Source organism: Canis lupus, chromosome 27, assembly GCF_011100685.1.
Source record: "Canis lupus familiaris isolate Mischka breed German Shepherd chromosome 27, alternate assembly UU_Cfam_GSD_1.0, whole genome shotgun sequence".
NCBI lineage: Eukaryota > Metazoa > Chordata > Mammalia > Carnivora > Canidae > Canis > Canis lupus.
In genome coordinates, this window is record NC_049248.1 from 3641236 (window position 1) to 3661491 (window position 20256).

General features: G+C 38.0%; 1 protein-coding gene across 2 annotated transcripts in view; it reads left to right on the forward strand.

Moving 5' to 3' along the window:
- KDM5A (lysine demethylase 5A) overlaps positions 1-20256 on the forward strand; it is an 86685-nt gene that overhangs the window by 44093 nt on the left and 22336 nt on the right. For both annotated transcript variants that reach the window (XM_038576396.1, XM_038576395.1), the window contains exons 15-23: positions 4983-5164; positions 5536-5660; positions 6140-6290; positions 7976-8090; positions 9560-9915; positions 13624-13762; positions 16798-16977; positions 17572-17733; positions 19688-20239. In XM_038576396.1, coding sequence (XP_038432324.1) covers positions 4983-5164; positions 5536-5660; positions 6140-6290; positions 7976-8090; positions 9560-9915; positions 13624-13762; positions 16798-16977; positions 17572-17733; positions 19688-20239 — 1962 coding nt within the window. The remainder of the gene's footprint in view (positions 1-4982; positions 5165-5535; positions 5661-6139; positions 6291-7975; positions 8091-9559; positions 9916-13623; positions 13763-16797; positions 16978-17571; positions 17734-19687; positions 20240-20256) is intronic.

The window sequence follows — 20256 nt, forward strand, 5'->3', positions numbered from 1 at the left end:
TTAAGCCCTTTTCTGAGAATACTAATTTGAGATCTCCTGTTCTGGCTTAATTGGTTTTATTTTTATTTTTATTTTATTTATTTATTCATGAGAGACACAGAAAGAGAGAGGCAGAGACACAGGCAGAGGGAGAAGCAGGCTTCATGGAGGGAGCCCAATGAGGGACTCGATCCTAGGACTCTGCGATCATGCCCTGAGGCAAAGGCAGACACTTCAACTGCCGAGCCATCCAGGCATCTCAGAATCTTAAAAAATAAATAAAATAAGCAATTTCAAAGTACTATGTTAAATTTGAAGCTAGCAGAAGTTGGTTCATGAGGATTAAGAAAGAAATCATCTCTGTACCACAAAATGCAAGGTGAAACCGCAAGTTATCCAGGAGATCTAACTATGTTCATCAATGAAGGTGGCTACACTAAGTGCAGATTTTCAATGTAGATGAAACCACCTTCTATTGGAAGAAAATGCCATCTAGGACTTCCATAGCTAGAGAGAAGTTAATGCCTGGCTTTGAAGTTTCAAAGGAGAGGATGACTCTTGTTAGAGACTAATATAGCTGATAACTTTAAGTTGAAGCCAGTGCTCATTTACAATTCTGAAAATCTCAGAGTCCTAAGGATTGTGGTAAATCTAACTCTGTGTTCTATAACTGGAACAACAAACCCTGGATGACAGTATATCTGTTTACAGATGGTTTGGACCTAGTGTTCAGAGAAAAAGATCCTGCTCATTGACAATGCACCTGGTCACCTAAGAGCTGTGATGGTGTTCAACAAGATTAATGTTTTCATGCCTGCTAACAGAACATCTGTTATTAAGCCTGTGGATTAAGGTGTAATTCGACTTTCAGGTCTTATTATTTAAGAAATACATTTTGTAAGGCTTTAGCTGCCGTGGATAGTGATTCTTCTGATGGATCTAGGCAGAGTACATTGAAAATCTTCTGGAAAAGATTCACTGTTCTAGATGCCATTAAGAACATCTGTGATAGGGCATCCCCGGGTGGCTCAGCGGTTTAGCGCCTGCCTTTGGCCCAGGGCCCGATCCTGGAGGTCCGGGATCGAGTCCAGTGTTGGGCTCCCGGCGTGGAGCCTGCTTCTCCCTCCTCCTGTGTCTCTGCCTCTCTCTCTCTCTATGTCTATCATAAATAAATGAGTAAATCTTAAAAAAAAAAAAAAAACATCTGTGATAGATGAAACAAGGTCCAAATAACATGAACAGGAGTTTGGAAGAAGTTTCCAGTCTTGGCATGGATGACTTTGAGGTGTTCAAGACTTCATTGGTGGAAGTAACTGCAGATGGGGTGGAAATAGCAAGAGAACTAGAATTAGAAGTAGAGCCTGAAGATATGACTGAATTGCTACAATCTCATGATAAAACTTTAGGAAATAAAAAAAAAAAAAAAAAAAAAAAAAAAAAAAAACTTTAGGAAATGAGGTGCTGCTTCTTATGGATGAGCAAAGAAAGTGGTTTCTTGAGATGGAATCTACTGCTGGTGAAGATGCTATAAAGATTATTGAAACGATGACAAGGGATTTAGAATATTACATAAAATTAGTGGATAAAGCAGTGGCAGAGTTTGAGGATTGACTGCAATTTTGAAAGAAGTTCCAATTGTGGGTAAAGTGCTATCAAACAGCATTGCATGCTACAGAGAAGTCACATGGGAAAGAAAGCGATGATATAGCAGACTCCATTGTTGTCTTTTTTTTTTTTTAAGATTTTATTTATTTATTCATGAGAGGCACAGTGAGAGAGACAGAGAGAGAGGCAGAGACACAGGCAGGGCCCTCGGATCACGCCCTGAGCCAAAGGCAGACGCAACGCAACCACTGAGCCACCCAGGTGACCCTGATCAAATTTCTTTCTAAGGACTCTTTTTTCTATAAACTTAGCTTCTTCCTGCGCCCTTGAGACACTGATCTCCATTCTTTCTTTGCATATTGTGTACTTGGCTTTCCTATCTTGAAAAAAGTCATTTTATTTCTTCCCAAAAAACTTCTGGAGTGGTTTTCTGTGGTCAGTACCCTTATATCCTTTTTGTCCCTTTATCATCACTGTCATTCTGATTTTCAGAGTTTGCTAGTGATTTTATCACCAAGTCTCATTATTCTTTGTCATCTATCCCTGTGACCTCTTTTTGCACTATATATTGCTGCTTTGTTCCTTTCCCTCACACTTGCTTTACTGCTTCTTCAGCCTCTGATGACACTTGCCAGTCACCTTTTAAAAAAAAGATTTATTTATTAGAGCAAACTGGGGGAGGGACAAAGAGAAGGAGAGAGAGAGAATCCACAAGCAGGCTCCCTGCTGAGTGAGGACCCTGAGATCATGGGCTGAGTTGAAACCAAGAGTCGGCCTCTCAGCCAACTGAGTCACCCTGGTGCCCCTTGCCAGTCACTTTTAATTATTTTCCTTATCCTCCTCAACTACCAGTGTTTGCAGGGTGCAGCCTTTGACCTTTTATTGTTTTCCTTTTGTGTTCCTTTTCAAGGAGTTCTTAGCCTTTCTTAGGATTTTACCTTGTGGCTTTATTTTTCAGATCTTAATGTTTCCTCCTACTATGTGCAAACACAGGAATTATTGTCACTTTGAGAGGAGTGTCATTTCCAGTCACCCATTTGTAATCCAAGCCTCTCTGGGATTACTGTACATTTATTTTTCTTTAGCTTTTTGTCATCTCACTTTCAGCACCTGAGATAGAATATCATCATCTCCTCTCCATCTACCTTTTCAGGAATTACTAATTGCCAGTAAGTGTTAGGATCATTATGTAAAAACTTAAATGTGATCCTTAACTCATCTGTCTCTTTCATAGTCATCTGCTATCTGGTTTGAAGTTTTTGTTTATTTTGGCAATGTCTCTTTCACTTCCAGTCCCCTCCCCCCTTTTTTTCTTTATTGGTACCATTTGGTTCCATTCCTTAATTTTCTCACCTTCAGGGCAGCCCCTGTGGCGCAGTGGTTTAGTGCCACCTGCAGCCTGGGTCGTGGTCCTGGAGACCCGGGATCGAGTCCCACATCAGGTTCCCTGCATAGAGCCTGCTTCTCCCTCTGCCTGTGTCTCTGTCTCTCTCTCTCTCTCTCCCCCTCCCTCTCCGTGTGTGTCTCTCATTAATAAATAAATAAAATCTAAAAAAAATTTTTTTTAAATAAAAAAAAGTTCTCACTTTCATTGTTTCAGATAGCCTTTTAATTTTTTCTCCATTTCCTCCTAATAATTTATGATTTTCTAAGCTATATAATTTCCAGCACTACAAGGAAAAATTGCTCTGTGATAGAAAAACTTAGGAAATGGTAGATTAAGAAAAAAATAAATGGGGGAAAAATAATAAATGGGATTCTTTACTGTAAAACTTCCATGATACGCTGGTATTCATTGTTAATCTCTTAAGTTGGGAGGGATATAGTAATACATAGCATTTCCCCAAAGACAACTTATTTATTTTTTTTGTAGAATATCTTCCAGGACTAGTAGTTCCTGGAGCATACTTTAGAATTTGGTGTAAAATTTCTTGATGTATTTTTTTTTTTAAGATTTATTTATTTAGGGGTGCCTGGATGGCTTAGTCGGTTAAGCGTCTGCCTCTGGCTCAGGTCCTGATTTCAGGGTCCTGGGATCAAGCCCCATATTGGGTTTCCTGCTCAGTGAGGAGTCGGCTTCTCCTTCTCCCTCTACCCCCACCCCTCCAGCTTGTGTTCTCTCTTTGTGTCTCAAATAAATAAAATCTGCAGAGAGAGAGAAAGAGCAAGTGAGCAGATGAGTAGAGGGGAAAAGGGTCGGAGGGAGAGGGAGAATCCCAAGCAGACTCTACTGAGTGTGGAGCCTGATGTAGGCTCTATCCCACAACCCTAAGATCATGACCTGAGCTGAAATCAAGAGTTGCTCGCATAACTAACTGAACCATCCAGGTGCCCCAAATGTCTTGATGTATTAATGAATATCCTGTTTGCCAGCTGTTCTGAAGCTGTGTAAATTCTTGTAAGCTAAGAAATACCTGCAGTTTATTTTGGAACCATTTTTACATGAAATAATTTTAAAAGCAAATATTAAATGCTAATATGAGATGGAAAGATATGAGAGGATAGTTAAGTGACATGTAGATTAAACCAATAATCAAAAACAAAATCTGTGTTGCAAGAACTGAATTGTGTCTGCCAGTGAATAAATTACTGGGTTTTTCCCTTGTGTAAGTGAAAAAAGTTTGCTCTCATAGTGGAATTAGGTTTTATATAAGTACCTTTCTCAAATAAGTAGTAACTTTAAAGAGAACCTTTATGTATTAAATGGGAGTCTTTATAAAATGCACTTTAAATGCTCTTATTTCTTAAGCTGGCAGACTGAATTTAACTTTGTTTTTGATGTCTTGCTGAAGTAGATTATATTTTGATTTGCATAGTTTAAGTAATTTTTATTACTTTATCTTTGCATATGTTTGTATTTATCAGTGTTATTTTCAGATCATTGATACTAATATATATCTGTATTTAGGATTTAAGGGTATATTGTCCCTGGGACAAAAGAAGTTTTTAAAAATTTTTTTCTTGTTTTAAGGAGAAGACAAAATCCTGTGAAAACAAATATATAGCTTCATGAATTGTAACATAGTAAACTTTGTTGTCATTACAATTCTGGTCAAGAAATAGAACTTTGTTAGCCACCCCAAAGTACCCCCCAATTATAATTTCCTTCCTTCCCCTCAAAAATGGTTATTTTGTCCTTTGTAGTAGTAAATTCCCTGCATTTTAAAGAATAATTGTTATCAGTCAAATGTATTCTTACACACCAAGGTTTAGTCTTTCCCATTTTTAAAGAATTAAGAATGATTAATTTTAGAAAATATTTTGATGATGTGGCATCGTACCTCCCATGTTTATAGCTTAAGTCAGATTTACCTGTAGAAAAAAATTTAGTAATTTGAAGTTCTTTGATGCTTGAGAGTCTAGAAGGACCTGGTGTAGTGACATGAACTATATTTCAGGGTGTCCTAATGTCTGAAGAAGAAGTGTTTGAACTTGTTCCTGATGATGAGCGACAGTGTTCGGCATGCAGAACCACATGTTTTCTCTCTGCTCTCACGTGCTCCTGTAATCCCGAGCGGCTTGTGTGTCTCTACCATCCAAATGATCTGTGTCCCTGCCCCATGCAGAAGAAATGTCTTAGGTAGCCGTAAGTTTCTTGAAAAACTTGTTACTTCTTTTAAAACCAAGTGCGCTGTTCTTTGTAATTCCTCTTTCCCATGTATGCACTGGCAACTTTTCCTTGTCTTTCTGTGTCCCTGCTGAGGACTAGTCCTTTAAAGTTGGCCTTAAATTTGGCATCTAATGTTAGTTTTTTTTATCAGTTGATTTCACATGTTCCCTGTCTCTTCCTGTGCTAAAACTCTGTGGATGGCTTGGATTTAAGACCCTGTTACCTTGGTAATTGTATTAAGCTGATTGTACTTAAAATTTATTTTCAAATTGTTGGTTTTTGCAAAGTTCTTGATTTTTCTGGCTTTTTGTTTATTTTGTCTTGTTTTTCTTTGGTTTTAGATACCGCTACCCATTAGAGGACCTCCCTTCTCTTCTATATGGTGTGAAGGTCAGGGCACAGTCCTATGACACTTGGGTCAGCCGTGTTACAGAAGCTTTATCTGCCAACTTCAACCACAAAAAAGGTTAAGTTTCCTCCTTTTGTATACATACACTGAAATTACTGTCACATTGAAAGAGGCCTTGTTTTGTGTGCTTTTTCCCCATTAAGGAACAACCTGGGCCTCAGGTGAGATTGGTGACTAATGGGTTGGTTGACTGACTACAGATTTACTTTTCTGTTTGAGAATCTTCTTTTACTTAAAAAGTTAATATAAAATGGGATAGATAGCTAACTTGCAGTAGATACGTGTCTTGGGGAGCCACTGATAACAATGGACTAACACTAAAGGTTAATTAAGAATGAGGAATTTCCTTCCTGAAGAGAAATTGTTTTTAAGGTTTAGGAATGAGCTGCTGCTCTTAAGCTTCTATTGCACTGATGAGATTTTCACAGCTGCGATGTTTCCACTAATAGAGCGATGACTAACTTGAGAGAGGTTGGTGAGTATTTTTAAATGGTTTTTGATGTCTGTGGTCATAGTATATAGCTTTATTTTTACAGATTTGATTGAATTGCGGGTAATGCTGGAAGATGCCGAGGATAGGAAATATCCAGAGAATGATCTCTTTAGAAAACTCAGGGATGCTGTAAAAGAAGCTGAGACTTGCGCTTCTGTGGCTCAGCTGCTTCTGAGCAAAAAGCAGAAGCACAGGTAAGATGAAGAAGAGCTCTCCAGTAGTTTCCTGTGGGTTTTCTTGGTTTTGTCTGTCTTTCTTTCAGGGTAAAAGCCAAAAACTTAACTGGCCTCTTGTGGTGGCCATTTCCGTCCCTCCTCCAGTCATGTCCCAATCTCATCTCCTACTTCTCTTCCTTTCTTGCTCTACTTTGCATTCTTCTTACCTTTTGTGCTTTTCATACCCACCACGTACATTTCTGTTTAGGGCCTTTGCACTTTTTCTTCACGCTCTGAGTGCTCTTCCCTGATACCTAGGTGGCTTGTTCCCTCACTTCTTTCAGGCCTTTTTCAGATATCTGACACATTCTTGAAGAGGTCTTCCCTGATAACCCTGTATAAAATTTCATTGCAACCTTTTTATTCTTTCCTGCTCTCTTTTTCTCCTAGCCCTGTCACTTCCTGATACACTATTTATTGTCTCCTCCTTTCTTTCCCAATCCCACTAGAACACATACTAGACTAGAATGTTGGAGATTTTTTATCCTCTTTTCATTATTGTTTCTTGTGCTTAGAACAATGTCTGGCTTATACTGGATGTGCAATCAATATGTGTAAGTAAATGATACTACATGCTGAAGGCAGGTGGCAGTAAAGAGTAATAACCTTGATGGATGGATGCAGGAGAGGCTGTGTTAGAAAGGGGTGTAGAAGTATGCACCCTTGATTTAATGTAGTTATATGTGTTAAATTTTCTGTGGTATTGTTTCGTATACAAATTACTTTGTACATTTTTTAACTTACCATTTGATTAGAGAACCTTTCTTTGAGACATCGGTCAGCAAATCTTTACCGGTCATTGGGTCATTAACCCCTTTGGAGAATCTGGCAAAAGCTTAGGGACCATTTTCTTGGAAAAATGCACATATACATATAATTATGAATCCATTTCAAGGAGATTGATTGTCCCCTAGCCAAGATAAAGGTCCTTGTTTCACATTTTAAGCTTTTTGAGGTAGAAGATTTAGGTTTTTTTTTTTTGTTTTTTTTTTTAAGATTTTATTTATTTATTCATGAGACACAGAGAGGCAGAGATATAGGCAGAGAGAGAAGCAGACTCCATGCAGGGAGCCCAATGTGGGACTTTTTTTTTTTTTTAAGATTTTGTTTATTTATTCATGAGACACAGAGAGAGAGAGAGATTGGCAGAGACACAGGGCAGAGGGAGAAGCAGGCCCCATGCAGGGAGCCCAACGTGGGACTCGATCCTGGGTCTCCAGGATCAGGCCCTGGGCTAATGGTGGCGCTAAACTGCTGAGCCACCCGGGCTGCCCCCAATGTGGGACTTGATCCTGGGACTCCAGGATCACGCCCTGGGCCGAAGGCAGACACTCAACCACGAGCCACCCAGGCGCCCCGAAGATTTAGTTTTATTAATGAACATAGTATTTTACTCTGAGGAATTCACTGACTGTTTCAAATGCTCAGTACTTGTACAATTGGAGGAACTATAACTTGGAGTTGAATCTTTGAATGATTAACTAATGATTCAATTAAATCAGTGAATTGAATAACTAATTTGGAAGTGATCACCATTATAGTACAACCTCTCAAACACTCATATTCTGGGATTGCTTGGGTTATAATTCTAGAGAGACTAGCAGCCCCTTTGATATCAGATGGCTATGAATTTTTCTTACTTATGTCTCATTATTTCACATTAGGCAGAGCCCAGATAGTGGGAGGACTCGGACCAAACTGACAGTGGAAGAATTAAAGGCCTTTGTCCAACAACTTTTTAGTCTTCCATGTGTCATCAGTCAAGCTCGACAAGTAAAGGTGGAGTATTACATTTTTTTCTTGGATAATATCCTTTGTAGTATGGGTTTCTGTTTTGGGCAAACAAAATATTGTGTCTAGACTAGTTTGTTGTTTGTTTGTTTGTTACATAAGTGCTGCTGTTTGAAGTTTTTCAGTAGGCAGTAAGAATCCCCTGGCTTTGGTCTTAGCCTTTAATTCTCCTTTTAAAATTCTGGAAACAAGAGTAGGTAGTTTAGGATTTTTTTCTACATTAATTTTTGATCAGAATTCCCATTTAGCATAGATGTAACTGAAATGCAAGAAAATAGTTAAAAGAATTGGAATGTATCAGTAAGTTATTAGTTCATGAGCTTTTAAAAATGTGAGCTCTGAACTTCTTAGGACCTGGTGGTTTCTTGAATATTTCTATTCTCAGAAAGCATATATCAAATATATTAATGACCATAGGTAGTAATTCTCTGATAGTTTGTGGTGTGTTTTGTGATTTGGCCATGGACAGGTTACCTAAAATGATTTTTATCAAGGTTATCTTGTGAATTCTAGTATCAGTTCTGTTTCTGCTGTTATTCCATGTTGTAGGAGCATTTTGGTAGTTTACCGTGCTTTCCTTCCTGAGAGGCTTTCCTCTCTGAGTGTCTGTGACACCACACACTCTGGTTTTCTTTGCTCATTCGCATTTCCTTCTCTCTCTTTTGTTTTTTAAGATTTTTAAAATTTATTCATGAGAGACACGGAGAGAGAGAGAGAGGTAGAGATACAGGCAGAGGGAGAAGCAGGCTCCATGCAGGGAGCCCGATGTGGGACTCGATCCCAGGTCTCCAGGATCACGCCCTGGGCTGAAGGCAGCGCTAAACCGCTGAGGCACCTGGGCTGCCCCCTTCTGCTTATTTTTAAACTGTATTTCTCCACTTTATCTCCCATCATCTACTTTAGAGCAAGACATTTCCCTGTAAAAGCTTTTGCAGTTATCTGTCCTGCCTGAACTGCTCTTCCTCCGGATCTTCATATAGTTCCCATCTCTGGCTCCTCATTTTAATTTTAGTTCATCTCTTTTCTGTGACCATCATTGCAAAGTAATATGCCTGCCCCCTCTGGTCCTTCTCTGTTGTGTTGCCCTGTTTTATTTTCATAGTATTTAAAACTGACCCATTTTATTCAGGTAGTCAGTGTCTGACTGACTGTTCATATTAAAATATGTTTCATGAAGACAAGGACTTTGAATGTTTTAGTGCTGTGTGCTTAGAGCAGTTAGCTGCGTCTGAGTCTGCTGTCATTAAATATTGTTTGAATGAATTAATCATATTTTAAAAGTAATTCTGTGTAAGTACTCACAGGGAAGCATATTTATGTTTTTAACTATCTGGTGCTATAATGGTGAGATTATCAGATGGTTTAGAATTTGATAGCTTACCTGAACTATGTCTATTCCATACTCATTTTGTATCTTTTAAATTTGTTTTTTATTTTTATTCTTTGGACTTTTTCAGAATCTCCTGGATGATGTGGAAGAGTTTCATGAACGTGCTCAAGAGGCCATGATGGACGAAACCCCAGATTCTTCCAAACTCCAGATGTTGATAGACATGGGCTCTAGTCTGTATGTGGAGCTACCTGAATTAGCCCGACTAAAGCAAGAGCTACAGCAGGCTCGATGGTTGGATGAAGTAAGACTGACCCTGTCAGATCCACAACAGGTCACTTTGGATGTCATGAAGAAACTGATTGACTCTGGGGTGGGGTTGGCACCGCACCATGCTGTGGAGAAGGCAATGGCTGAACTACAGGAGCTCCTTACAGTCTCTGAGAGATGGGAAGAAAAGGCTAAGGTCTGCCTACAGGCAAGGTGAACACATACATTGGTGACTGTTGCCTCTTTAATAACTAAGGGTAGAACCGAAGGAGGAACACAGGGATCTGTTTCATTAAATATTTAATTAGATATTTTACGCCTTCCCTCACCAATCACAAAATTATCAAATAGGCCTGCATATAAACAGTTTCAAATATTGTGGGCATACTTATTGGGAGAGTACTTTGCTAGGTACTTTAAGTAATATAAAGTAGTTTTTTGTTTAGAACCTTTCATTATCTATGCTATAGTTCAGAGCTAAGAAATGTAAAGTTCACTGCAATATTTTATTGTTAACTGAGAGGTACAAAAAAAAATGCTTTTTTTTTTTTTTCTCCTCCTCAGGAGTTCAGAGGAGGAGAGGTCATTGTTAGCTTTGGTGGTCAGAAGACAAACTTGAGAGAAAAGAAAGTTTAGGTAGAACCTTGAAGCGTGAGTGGGACTAAAGTGGAAGAGGAGTAAGAGAAATATTATAAGCTGAGTTTTAGGAATATATAGGGTGTGTTTAGGTGACAAAAGTTAAATGGGCTTTACTGGAGTGGAGGATTTACGTAGGAAAGTAGCGGGAAAGAAGAAGCAAGAAAGACAGGAGAATATTATACAGTTGCATTAGCTTTGGCATCCCATTGGATTTGTGAGATTTTAGTAAAGCATTCATTCTTGAGTGTATATCAATGAATTAGACTGTAATGTTCTGTATGAAAGTATTTCTTCAGCTAAAATTAAGATATATGATTTCTCTTGTGAGGATGAGGAACTTGGCATACTTAGATCACATAATTACTAAATAATGCAGCTCAAATTTAAAGCCTTTTCCACTTCATTCCAAAGTCTTCATGTACTTAAATACTCTGTCAGCCATTTGTTTTGGTTGCAATTGATGGAAAAAGCCTTAGATGATTCAGTGAACATAGTTCTGTTTAGCCAAGAAAAGGCTGCATATATTTTTGCTGGATAATTTGCTCTCTAGTTGCCATGGAGGATACATATTAAAATGTATCCATAGCTTTTTCTCTTTGAAACCTTTAAATTACTCTGTGTCTTTAGATTCACAACTATTCTAGGAAGAAGCTAAATAACTCTGGAATGCAAAACTATGATTTGATATACCTGATGTAACTTACTGTAATCTACAGAATGAAATTTTATTGGTTGTGTTATTTTAAAACTTTCTCTCATTTTTCCACATTTAGTCAGTCGCCAAGTTTTAATGAGTTTGCCTCTGAAATGTCTTTCATCTCTGTATTCTTCAACTCCATTGTCACTGACTTAGTTATGGTACTTTTGTATTTTCCCTTAATCTTTGCAACTCAGTAATATTTATGGAATACCTACTACATACCAGACACTATTTCTAAGTGCTGTAGAGACAGACAGGTTAAAAGACACAAAGTCCCTCCTCTGTAATAGAGTCAACATTCTAGTGGGGAGAAATAGATGAATAAGTGAGTGAATGAATGGATGAATTAATTTCAGATAATTAGTGTTCTGAAGAAAATAAAATTAATAAGGAAATAGAGGGAGATGGGGTTTGATGAGGATAGTGGAAAATGGAATCTTTTGTTTTCTAACTCCTGTTGAAGTTAGCTTTCTGAAACATATCTACAGTATTCTTAGCCTCTTAGTATCGGTTAACTCCTGCCCACTATTTTCTCAATATCCTCCTCCTTTCCTTTTGGCCTTTTTTCCCTGCCTCTAAATAATGTCTTTCCTCAAGATTCTGGCCCAGACCACTTCTTTTTTTCATTCTGTACATCTCCCTGGAAATTTCATCTAATTTCATGACTACTTTGGCCATCTTTCTATCAACTCCAAATTCTCATCTATAGCATAGATATTTTTCATAGATATCTTCTGCCTATTAGGTAATTCCATTGACTGTCCTGCTGATACCTCAAATTCCTCATATCCAAAATTGGATTCATTAACTCCTTCCCATCATCTCTTCCTTTGCTTCTTTTTTCTTTGAATTATATAGCATTTTTTTCCTCCTTTAAACAGGCTTTGGAAATTAACTTTGACCTTTCCATTTCCATACCCTCAACTTTTCCCCTACAGTTAACTACCAAGCCATGTTGATTAAAGTTTCCTCAATGTTTCTCACTTTCATTCTTCTTTGGGATAGCTGGCCTAAATCATAGCCACAGGCTCTGAGACCTCACCCTGCTCTCACCCATTCTCTGCACTGCACTGGTATTTTCCTAAAATACATATGTGGCTTTTTCACTCCCCTGGTTAAAGCCCTTTACCATTTCCCATTCCCCGGGAATGGAATCAGTCATCTGATTCATAAGGCCATCTGTAATCTAGCCCCTTGCTTAAGGATCTAGCCTCATCCCTTGCCATTCTTCTTTGCATTCTGTGTTCCAAGTGTAGTGATCCCTCTGCTTTCCTCAGACATGCCATGTTTTCTTATCTCTGGACCTTTGAACATGCTCATTTTATTCTCCTCTTCCCTTCTGCCCATCCTCTATGTTGTACTCCTCCTCTGCCTCTGGTCCCAGCTTTCCTGACTCAGTCCTATTTAGAAATGATAAGAAAGCTTAGAAGTCATTTCTGGAAACCCTTCTTTCTTTCATCTGCCAAGTCAGTTTAGGTCCTCCTCTATATTCTGATAGCATCTTACAGTGCTATTAATAATCACCTTCCACTACGACAAGATTAAAATATCTCATGAGGCAAGGGGTCTAGCATAGTGCCTAGCATATAGTAGAATGATGAAACTGTTCCCATCCACAGTAACTTCCTATTGCTTCCATGGCAAAATTCATGTTTTTCAGGACCTCATATCTGTTTACATCTCTCTTTCCTGTCAGATTCCTCTACTTCTTGCTCTTACTCATAGCTATCCCACCCTATCTTAAACTACCTACTTTTTAATTTTAAGATCTTATTTTTTCAATTAAAAAAAAAAAACTCTACCCCCAACGTGGGGCTTGAACTTATGACCCTGAGATCAAGAGTTGCATGCTCTACCCACTGAGCCAGCCAGGCACCCCTGGACGTCTAACTTACTTTTTAATATTTCTTCATGTCTTTGTTCATTATATTCCTAGGGTTTTTTTCTTTAACGTTTCACTTGAAAAAAATCATACTTCTTTTTTTAAGCCTCAACTCAGAGCTGGTCTCAGCTCCCCTAAGCAGAATTAGTCACAACTTCTCCTAGTAGTGAGCCTATAGTAATTTGTTCTTTGTCCCCAGTACAAGTTTAATTCTTGTCTTATATTTTAATTCGTTGAGGAAAGGGTCTATTTTATTCATCTTTTAACTACTACGTAGTATTGAATGTAATTGGATTAAATGTACATGATCAGCATTACTGGACTTCTGGACTATTGCTTTCCATGCTGCTGTATGATATGCATCTCTGACAATTTCAGATATTGTGAAGAACTAAGACGGATGCAGTTTGGTGTAGTGAAAAGAGCATGGGATCTGAGACTCATTCTGAATCAGAATTTCAGCTGTGCCATTCACTATATTAAATGCTTTGGAGAAAATAATTGAGATTTTTTAGTTCAGGTTATCTTATTTGTAAATTGGAAATAATGGCAATAGCTGCTTTGCTTCTCTTTAGGATTATGATAAAAACTAAAAATCATGCATATGAAAGTACTCTGCACATTCTAAAATGTTACTTAAATGTTGGTAGCAGTTTGACTTTTCCTCATGCATCTACCCTATTTTTGTGGTTTTTTTTAGACCACGGCACAGCGTGGCAAGTTTAGAAAGCATAGTGAATGAAGCCAAGAACATTCCAGCTTTTTTACCCAATATATTGTCCCTGAAAGAAGCATTACAAAAGGCTCGAGAATGGACAGCTAAAGTGGAAGCTATTCAGGTAAGGAGCCTCTTGAATTATCCTACCATTTGGGTAATGCTGTCTCACAAATGAATTCTTTAAGCCTTTAATTGTTTAGAATAGAATAACAATAAAATAACACTTAAAATTCAGTAGTTCTTCCATCTGATTCTCTCATTCAAAATAAATATTACCTGGGCAGCCCCGGTGGCGCAGCGGTTTAACGCCACCTGCAGCCCAGGGCATGATCCTGGGGACCCTGGATCGAGTCCCACATCAGGCTCTCTGCATGGAGCCTGCTTCTCCCTCTGCCTGTGTCTCTGCCTCTCATTCTCACTCTGTGTCTCTATAAATAAATAAAATCTTTAAAAAAATAAATAAATATTACCTATTTAAATGTTACTTGTTTCTGTTGACTCCCTGCTAGGAAAGATGATGGAATTAGTTATTTGTTTAACTAGCAATAGGGAGTTTATTTCCTGCTGTATTCTTTGAATCTTTGCCATGTGCACAAATTACTTTTAAAATAAGAGGCAGAAAAAAGAAAATGAAATTAATATTTGCTGAACACCATAACACTCATGATAGTTACTATTCTAGTTGTTTGGGAGTAGAAATGTGAGGGAAGGGTGTAGATAGTACGTACCCTGGCCCTCAAAATAGCATATTTTCTAGTTAGAAAGACATGTATTAAATATTAATTTAAAACAATATATAATATTCCCTCTGAATTATAAAAATCCTTGTAGCATTTTCAGTATTAAGGCTATACATGCTCTTTATTGTAGAGCTATATCCAAAGAAAAGGAAACCAACTCTCTTGTACTAAACTGCTGTCCCAAGAAAGAACGTATTTTTGGTGTGAAGTTCTAATGACTTTTGTTTTGTATTCAGTTGACTTTTTAGAGCTTCTTAGCTTTGCTTTTTCAATGCTATTTTTAAAAGTATCTCTATTTTCCAAACCAGGTATTTCTTGGAGGGGGGGGTGTCATTGGGGCAATAGGCTAAATGGATGATGGGCATTTAGGAGGACACATGTTGTGATGAGCACTGGGTGTTCTATGTAAATGATGAATCACTAAATTCTATTTCTGAAACCAATTTGTTAAGTAATTTAAATAAAATCTTGGAAGAAAAAAAAATTACCTCTGTTTTCATCATCCTCTCTTTCTTTAACCTATTTCAGGAGGTTGATTGAAATGTTTGATAACCCTCAGTTGAATGTTTATTTATGACCACAGGACCAAGTCTACAAGTATAGGTGGCTGTCTTGTGTTTCCTCTGTAATTTCGAAGGACATGTCTTCCACCAAGCCGTCCCTTCAGGGGAGACTGACAACTTCTGTTGATAGGCAGACTCTTCTTTAAGATACATAGCTTGGGAGCAGGCTAAGTCAAGCCTTAGCCAGAAGGTCTTTTGTAGTCAAACAACTATAGTTGGATACAAGAAGGAGTAGCAGTAAACACAATACTTCTCAACTGTATCTGTATTTGAGCTTTCTTTTCTCTTCCATTTTGCTGTCTATTCTTTAATCCTAGTACCACAGTGATTTAATTATACCATTAGAATATCTCTTAGGGCTAGAACCTTCCCATTATTTTTAAAAATTCACTTACATTGGGGCCTCTAGTTGGCCTAGTCAGTGGAGCGTGTGACTCTTAATCTCCGGGTTGTGAGATCAAGCCCCACATTGGGGTGTGGAGACTACTTTAAAAAAATTCAGTTAAAAAAAAAAAAAATTCAGTTAAGTTTTTTGCCTATTAATTTTTCCACATGTTTCAGTGTAACTTTCAAAATGAATTCATAGGCAGATAAGTCAGCTAATATAGGAAATAACCTTTTATTGGAATGTCTATTTATAGCATGTAACTATGCCTTTCCTTGATTCAGAGCTTCTGGATAACAATGAACATTAAGGGCATATATACAGTTTCTTATAGGACTGGTTATGTGTTGTCTGCCTGGAGATTTGTCCAGTCTAAGTTATCACTCTGAATTACTATCTGTTGCCTGCCAACCCACTTCAGTTGTTTTTGCCAAATCCCTGGAATAGATTACTAACCCTCTCACATCTTATGATTCATTTAGTTACAGCAGTAATAGTTCTACAAAGAATAATGACATCATTACATGGAAATACTGAACCCTTGTGATAGGCAGATATCTGTTCTCATTTGTATTTATACAACATAAATGGAGGTGGTTATCAGAACTAAAATACTATTTTGTAGTTGTTGGAGAAGTTGAAAGACTTTGAAATAGGCAAAAGAAATTACCGGGTGTTCTCTTAAGTGGAGTCCCGGATGTTGTCTGGTGAATCCTCCAGGATGGTCTTATTCTAGGAGTACGTGCCCTAGATTTTCTTTGACCAGGCTATTTTACAACTCTGTCAAATGTTAGAGAGTGATAGTAATACAAATGAATTATGTTCATAGAAAAGCAATTAAATTTATCTATGATGAAACAGTTGATTTCCCCATGATAGAAAAGTGATTGCATTGTCCCGCATGATATTAAACATCTGTTTCCATCTATTAGCAAATTTCTTACCTCATTCCTGATTGTGTGTGTGTGTGTGTGTGTGTGTGTGTGTATATATATATATATATATTTATGTATGTATTTTAAAGATTTATTTATTTATTTTAGAGAGGAGAGTGTGTGAGAGAGTTGGGGGAGAGGCAGAGGAAGAAGGGAAGCAGACTCCCCTCTGAGCAGGGAGCTGGCTCTGGGGCTTGATCTCCTGACTAGGAGATCATGACCTGAGCTGAAACCAAGAGTCAGATGCTCAACCAGTTGAGCCACCCAGGTGCCCCATATGTCTGTTCTTTAACTTGTGTTTTGAACTAATTTTTACATCTTAACTGGTTCCCTCACTAATAAACAAAAATCTTTGACAGCATGAATTACAGACTTTTTAAAAAGGGCACTTGAGGTTCTATTTATCCGTTCAAGAGATACAATTAGGTATAAAGAATAATACTTAATACTAAACTCTGTAAGATCTTCTGGCCAGTATTACTAGACTCTATAAGAAAGTGCAAGTTGTGTGAGAATGCACTTTTGTTTTTCAGAGTGGCAGCAACTATGCTTACTTGGAGCAGCTGGAGAGCTTATCTGCTAAAGGGCGCCCTATCCCTGTGCGTCTGGATGCTTTGCCTCAGGTAGAATCACAAGTAGCAGCTGCAAGGGCTTGGAGAGAACGGACTGGGCGGACCTTTCTTAAGAAGAATTCTAGCCATACCTTATTGCAGGTAAAGAACAGTTGGTAATTTAATACCTGTAGGTAGGAGTTTCATTGATGAGGGTTGTTTTCAGTTTATCTGGTTAGGGTTATAGAAGTGATTCCTATTAAGTGATCTCAAATGTTGACTAGAAATCTCAGCCTTAGGCAGACTTATCTCCAGTTCATCTTGTGCTATGTCCAGAAAAAATAATCAGCCCAGATCTTATCTCTGTTACTAATGGATTCTGTCCTTGAAATAACTTATTTCTCAGAAGTACAAATTTAAATACCCATTACCCTTGAGTAGTTGAACATCCCAGTAGTTAAAAAGCATAGACTTTGGAGTAAGATACTTTCCTGTTTGAGGACTGGCTCCCTAATTGCTAACTCTTTGTCCTTGGGCAAGTTGTTTCCTTTCCAAGCATTAGTTTGCCTGGTTTGTAAAATACAGATGATACTACCTACTACAGAGGGTCATTGTGACGATTGAGTTAGATAATGTGTAGAAAGTACATTAAGAAAGTGCCTAGGTCAGGATGAGTGGTCGGTAAATGGTTCCTTTGTATTATTTTCAGTTTTAGGACTTAAAACTAGAGATCAGTGTTTGGTTTTATTTTTGTAGGTGCTGAGTCCCCGGACTGACATTGGTATATATGGGAGTGGTAAAAACAGAAGGAAAAAAGTAAAAGAACTAATAGAAAAAGAAAAAGAAAAGGATTTGGACCTTGAGCCTCTGAGTGATCTGGAGGAAGGATTAGAGGAAACCAGAGATACAGCTATGGTGGTAAGAAATTATGTAATACATCTTGAGTCTGCTTTGTGGTTACAAAATTCCATATATTAGCAGATACACTGGTTTTATGTTCTTAACTATTTTTATTTTTCTATATTTTTGGCTGTATAGTAAAACAAATATTTTTAAAAATTTATAATCAAAATTTATTAGTCTGCTCTCTCCCCTGAAATTGTCTTTTCCATATCCCTCTTCTTTATTATTGTTTTAGTACTTATCTAATATTCCATCAAATTGTCCATAACTTGTTGAGCGCTTTTCTGATACATCAAATATTTTGATTGTTACTAAGTGTTTGCTATTATTATAAAGTGAACTTCTTTATAAAGCCTTTTCCTTTTTTCAAATTATTTTCTTATATTTGACTCTTAGGAATGTGATTACTGTTAGAATTTAATAGTATTCTTAATACATAACACTTAATACTGTGTTTTTAAAAGGAATTATATCCATTTAATGATATCAGCTGCTATTTAAAATATCTCCCTTCTCTTAATCTCATTCACAGTATGATGAGTACTCCATAAAATATTTGTAGCTAATTAGAATGTTGGGTGTTTTTGGAGAAGAGGAGGAATATGTGATGATAACTAGGAGCCTGGGGATGTAAAGAAAAATAAAAAATGTGTTTGGGCAATATGTAACAGTAAGGAAATACATACATTAAGTCACTTGATATGAATGTTTCTGCCTACAAATGATCCTGGGTTTTGTTTTTTTTTGTTTGTTTGTTTTTTTAAGATTTATTTATTTGAGAGAGAGAGCGTGTGCACGTGCACACATACATGAGCCGGGGGAAGGACAGAGAGAGAGGGGGTAAGCTGACTCCTCACTGAGTGGGGAGCCTGATACAGGGTTCATTCCCATGATCCAAAGACCTCAACCCAGGCTAAAACTAAGAGCCAAATGCTAAACTGACTTAGCCACCCAGGCACCCCTAAATGATCCTGTTTTGATGCTAGTGGAAATGATTTATTAGTGAGCCTGCCTAACAAGTCAGTCCTGCCAGATGAATACAACTGGAAAGTATTTTAAAATTGTTGCAAAGCTACCACAGTTTGTTTACTTAAAGATTTTATTTATTTATTCATGAGAGACACAGAAAGAGAGTCAGAGACATAGGCAGAGGGAGAAGCAGACTCCATGCAGGGAGCCTGATGTGGGACTTGATCCCGGGACTTTAGGATCACGCCCTGAGCCTAAGGCAGATGCTTAACTGCTGATCCACCCAGGCGTCCCACTACCACAGTTTAAAAAAGAAAATGGCACGGACAGTGTTCATGTTCATGATAATGAAATTTTGTTTACTTTTATTTCTTTTTTTGAAATGAGTAACCTAAACCTTGTTATAACTGATCATCAGACTTCATCATTCTACTTATACATGAGTTGGAGAGGCCATTTAGAAAGAAATAAAAATTGATTTGTATAGAAGTCACCCTCAGGGAAGGAATTACAAGGGGAGAGGGAAGTAATATATAGTGGATATTTACTTTGCACGTGGCACCAAGTTAGACATTTACATGTATTATCTTAATTCTCAAAACAACAAAATGAGGTTGGTTAGTATACTGTTTTTCAGAAAACTGATATTCAGAAAACTTGTGCCCCAGATCAGCTGTCTATAAGTACAAAAGCCAGGCTTCATACTCAGGTTGCTTGACTCCCAAGGCATATTATCTTTCTGTTCAATCTACAGAAGAGTTCCAACATACTCTACTGATCTACATTGTCAAACATGGTAGCACTTTGCCCATTTCACAGATGAGGAATGTTTGCTCCCAAATTATAGGAAATTATTGACAAATGTTGGGTGGTTGCCTTTTTTTTTAGGATAATACTTTGTCACAATGAGGGCACAATGGGGAGATGATCCCTCAGGTCTGAGGATTTGACATTTTGAAATATTTTGCAGTGACTCCTTTTAATCATTTGTTTTACACAGGTGGCGGTTTTCAAAGAACGGGAACAAAAAGAGATTGAAGCCATGCATTCCCTGAGAGCAGCCAACCTAGCCAAGATGACAATGGTGGACCGCATAGAAGAAGTAAAATTTTGCATTTGCCGCAAGACAGCCAGTGGGTTTATGCTACAGTGTGAGCTCTGCAAAGACTGGTTCCATAACAGCTGTGTTCCCCTTCCTAAATCAGGTTCCCAAAAAAAAGGGTCTAGCTGGCAGGCTAAAGAAGTGAAATTCCTTTGCCCTCTGTGTATGCGGTCTCGAAGGCCAAGGTTAGAGACTATTCTGTCGCTCTTGGTATCCCTTCAGAAGTTGCCAGTACGTTTGCCTGAAGGAGAGGCCCTACAGTGTTTGACAGAACGTGCTATGAGTTGGCAGGATAGAGCACGGCAGGCCCTAGCCACAGATGAACTGTCCTCTGCCTTAGCCAAACTATCTGTATTGAGCCAGCGTATGGTGGAGCAGGCAGCTCGAGAGAAAACTGAAAAGATAATCAGTGCAGAACTCCAGAAAGCAGCTGCTAATCCTGACTTACAGGTAAGTTTAGGGTTTCT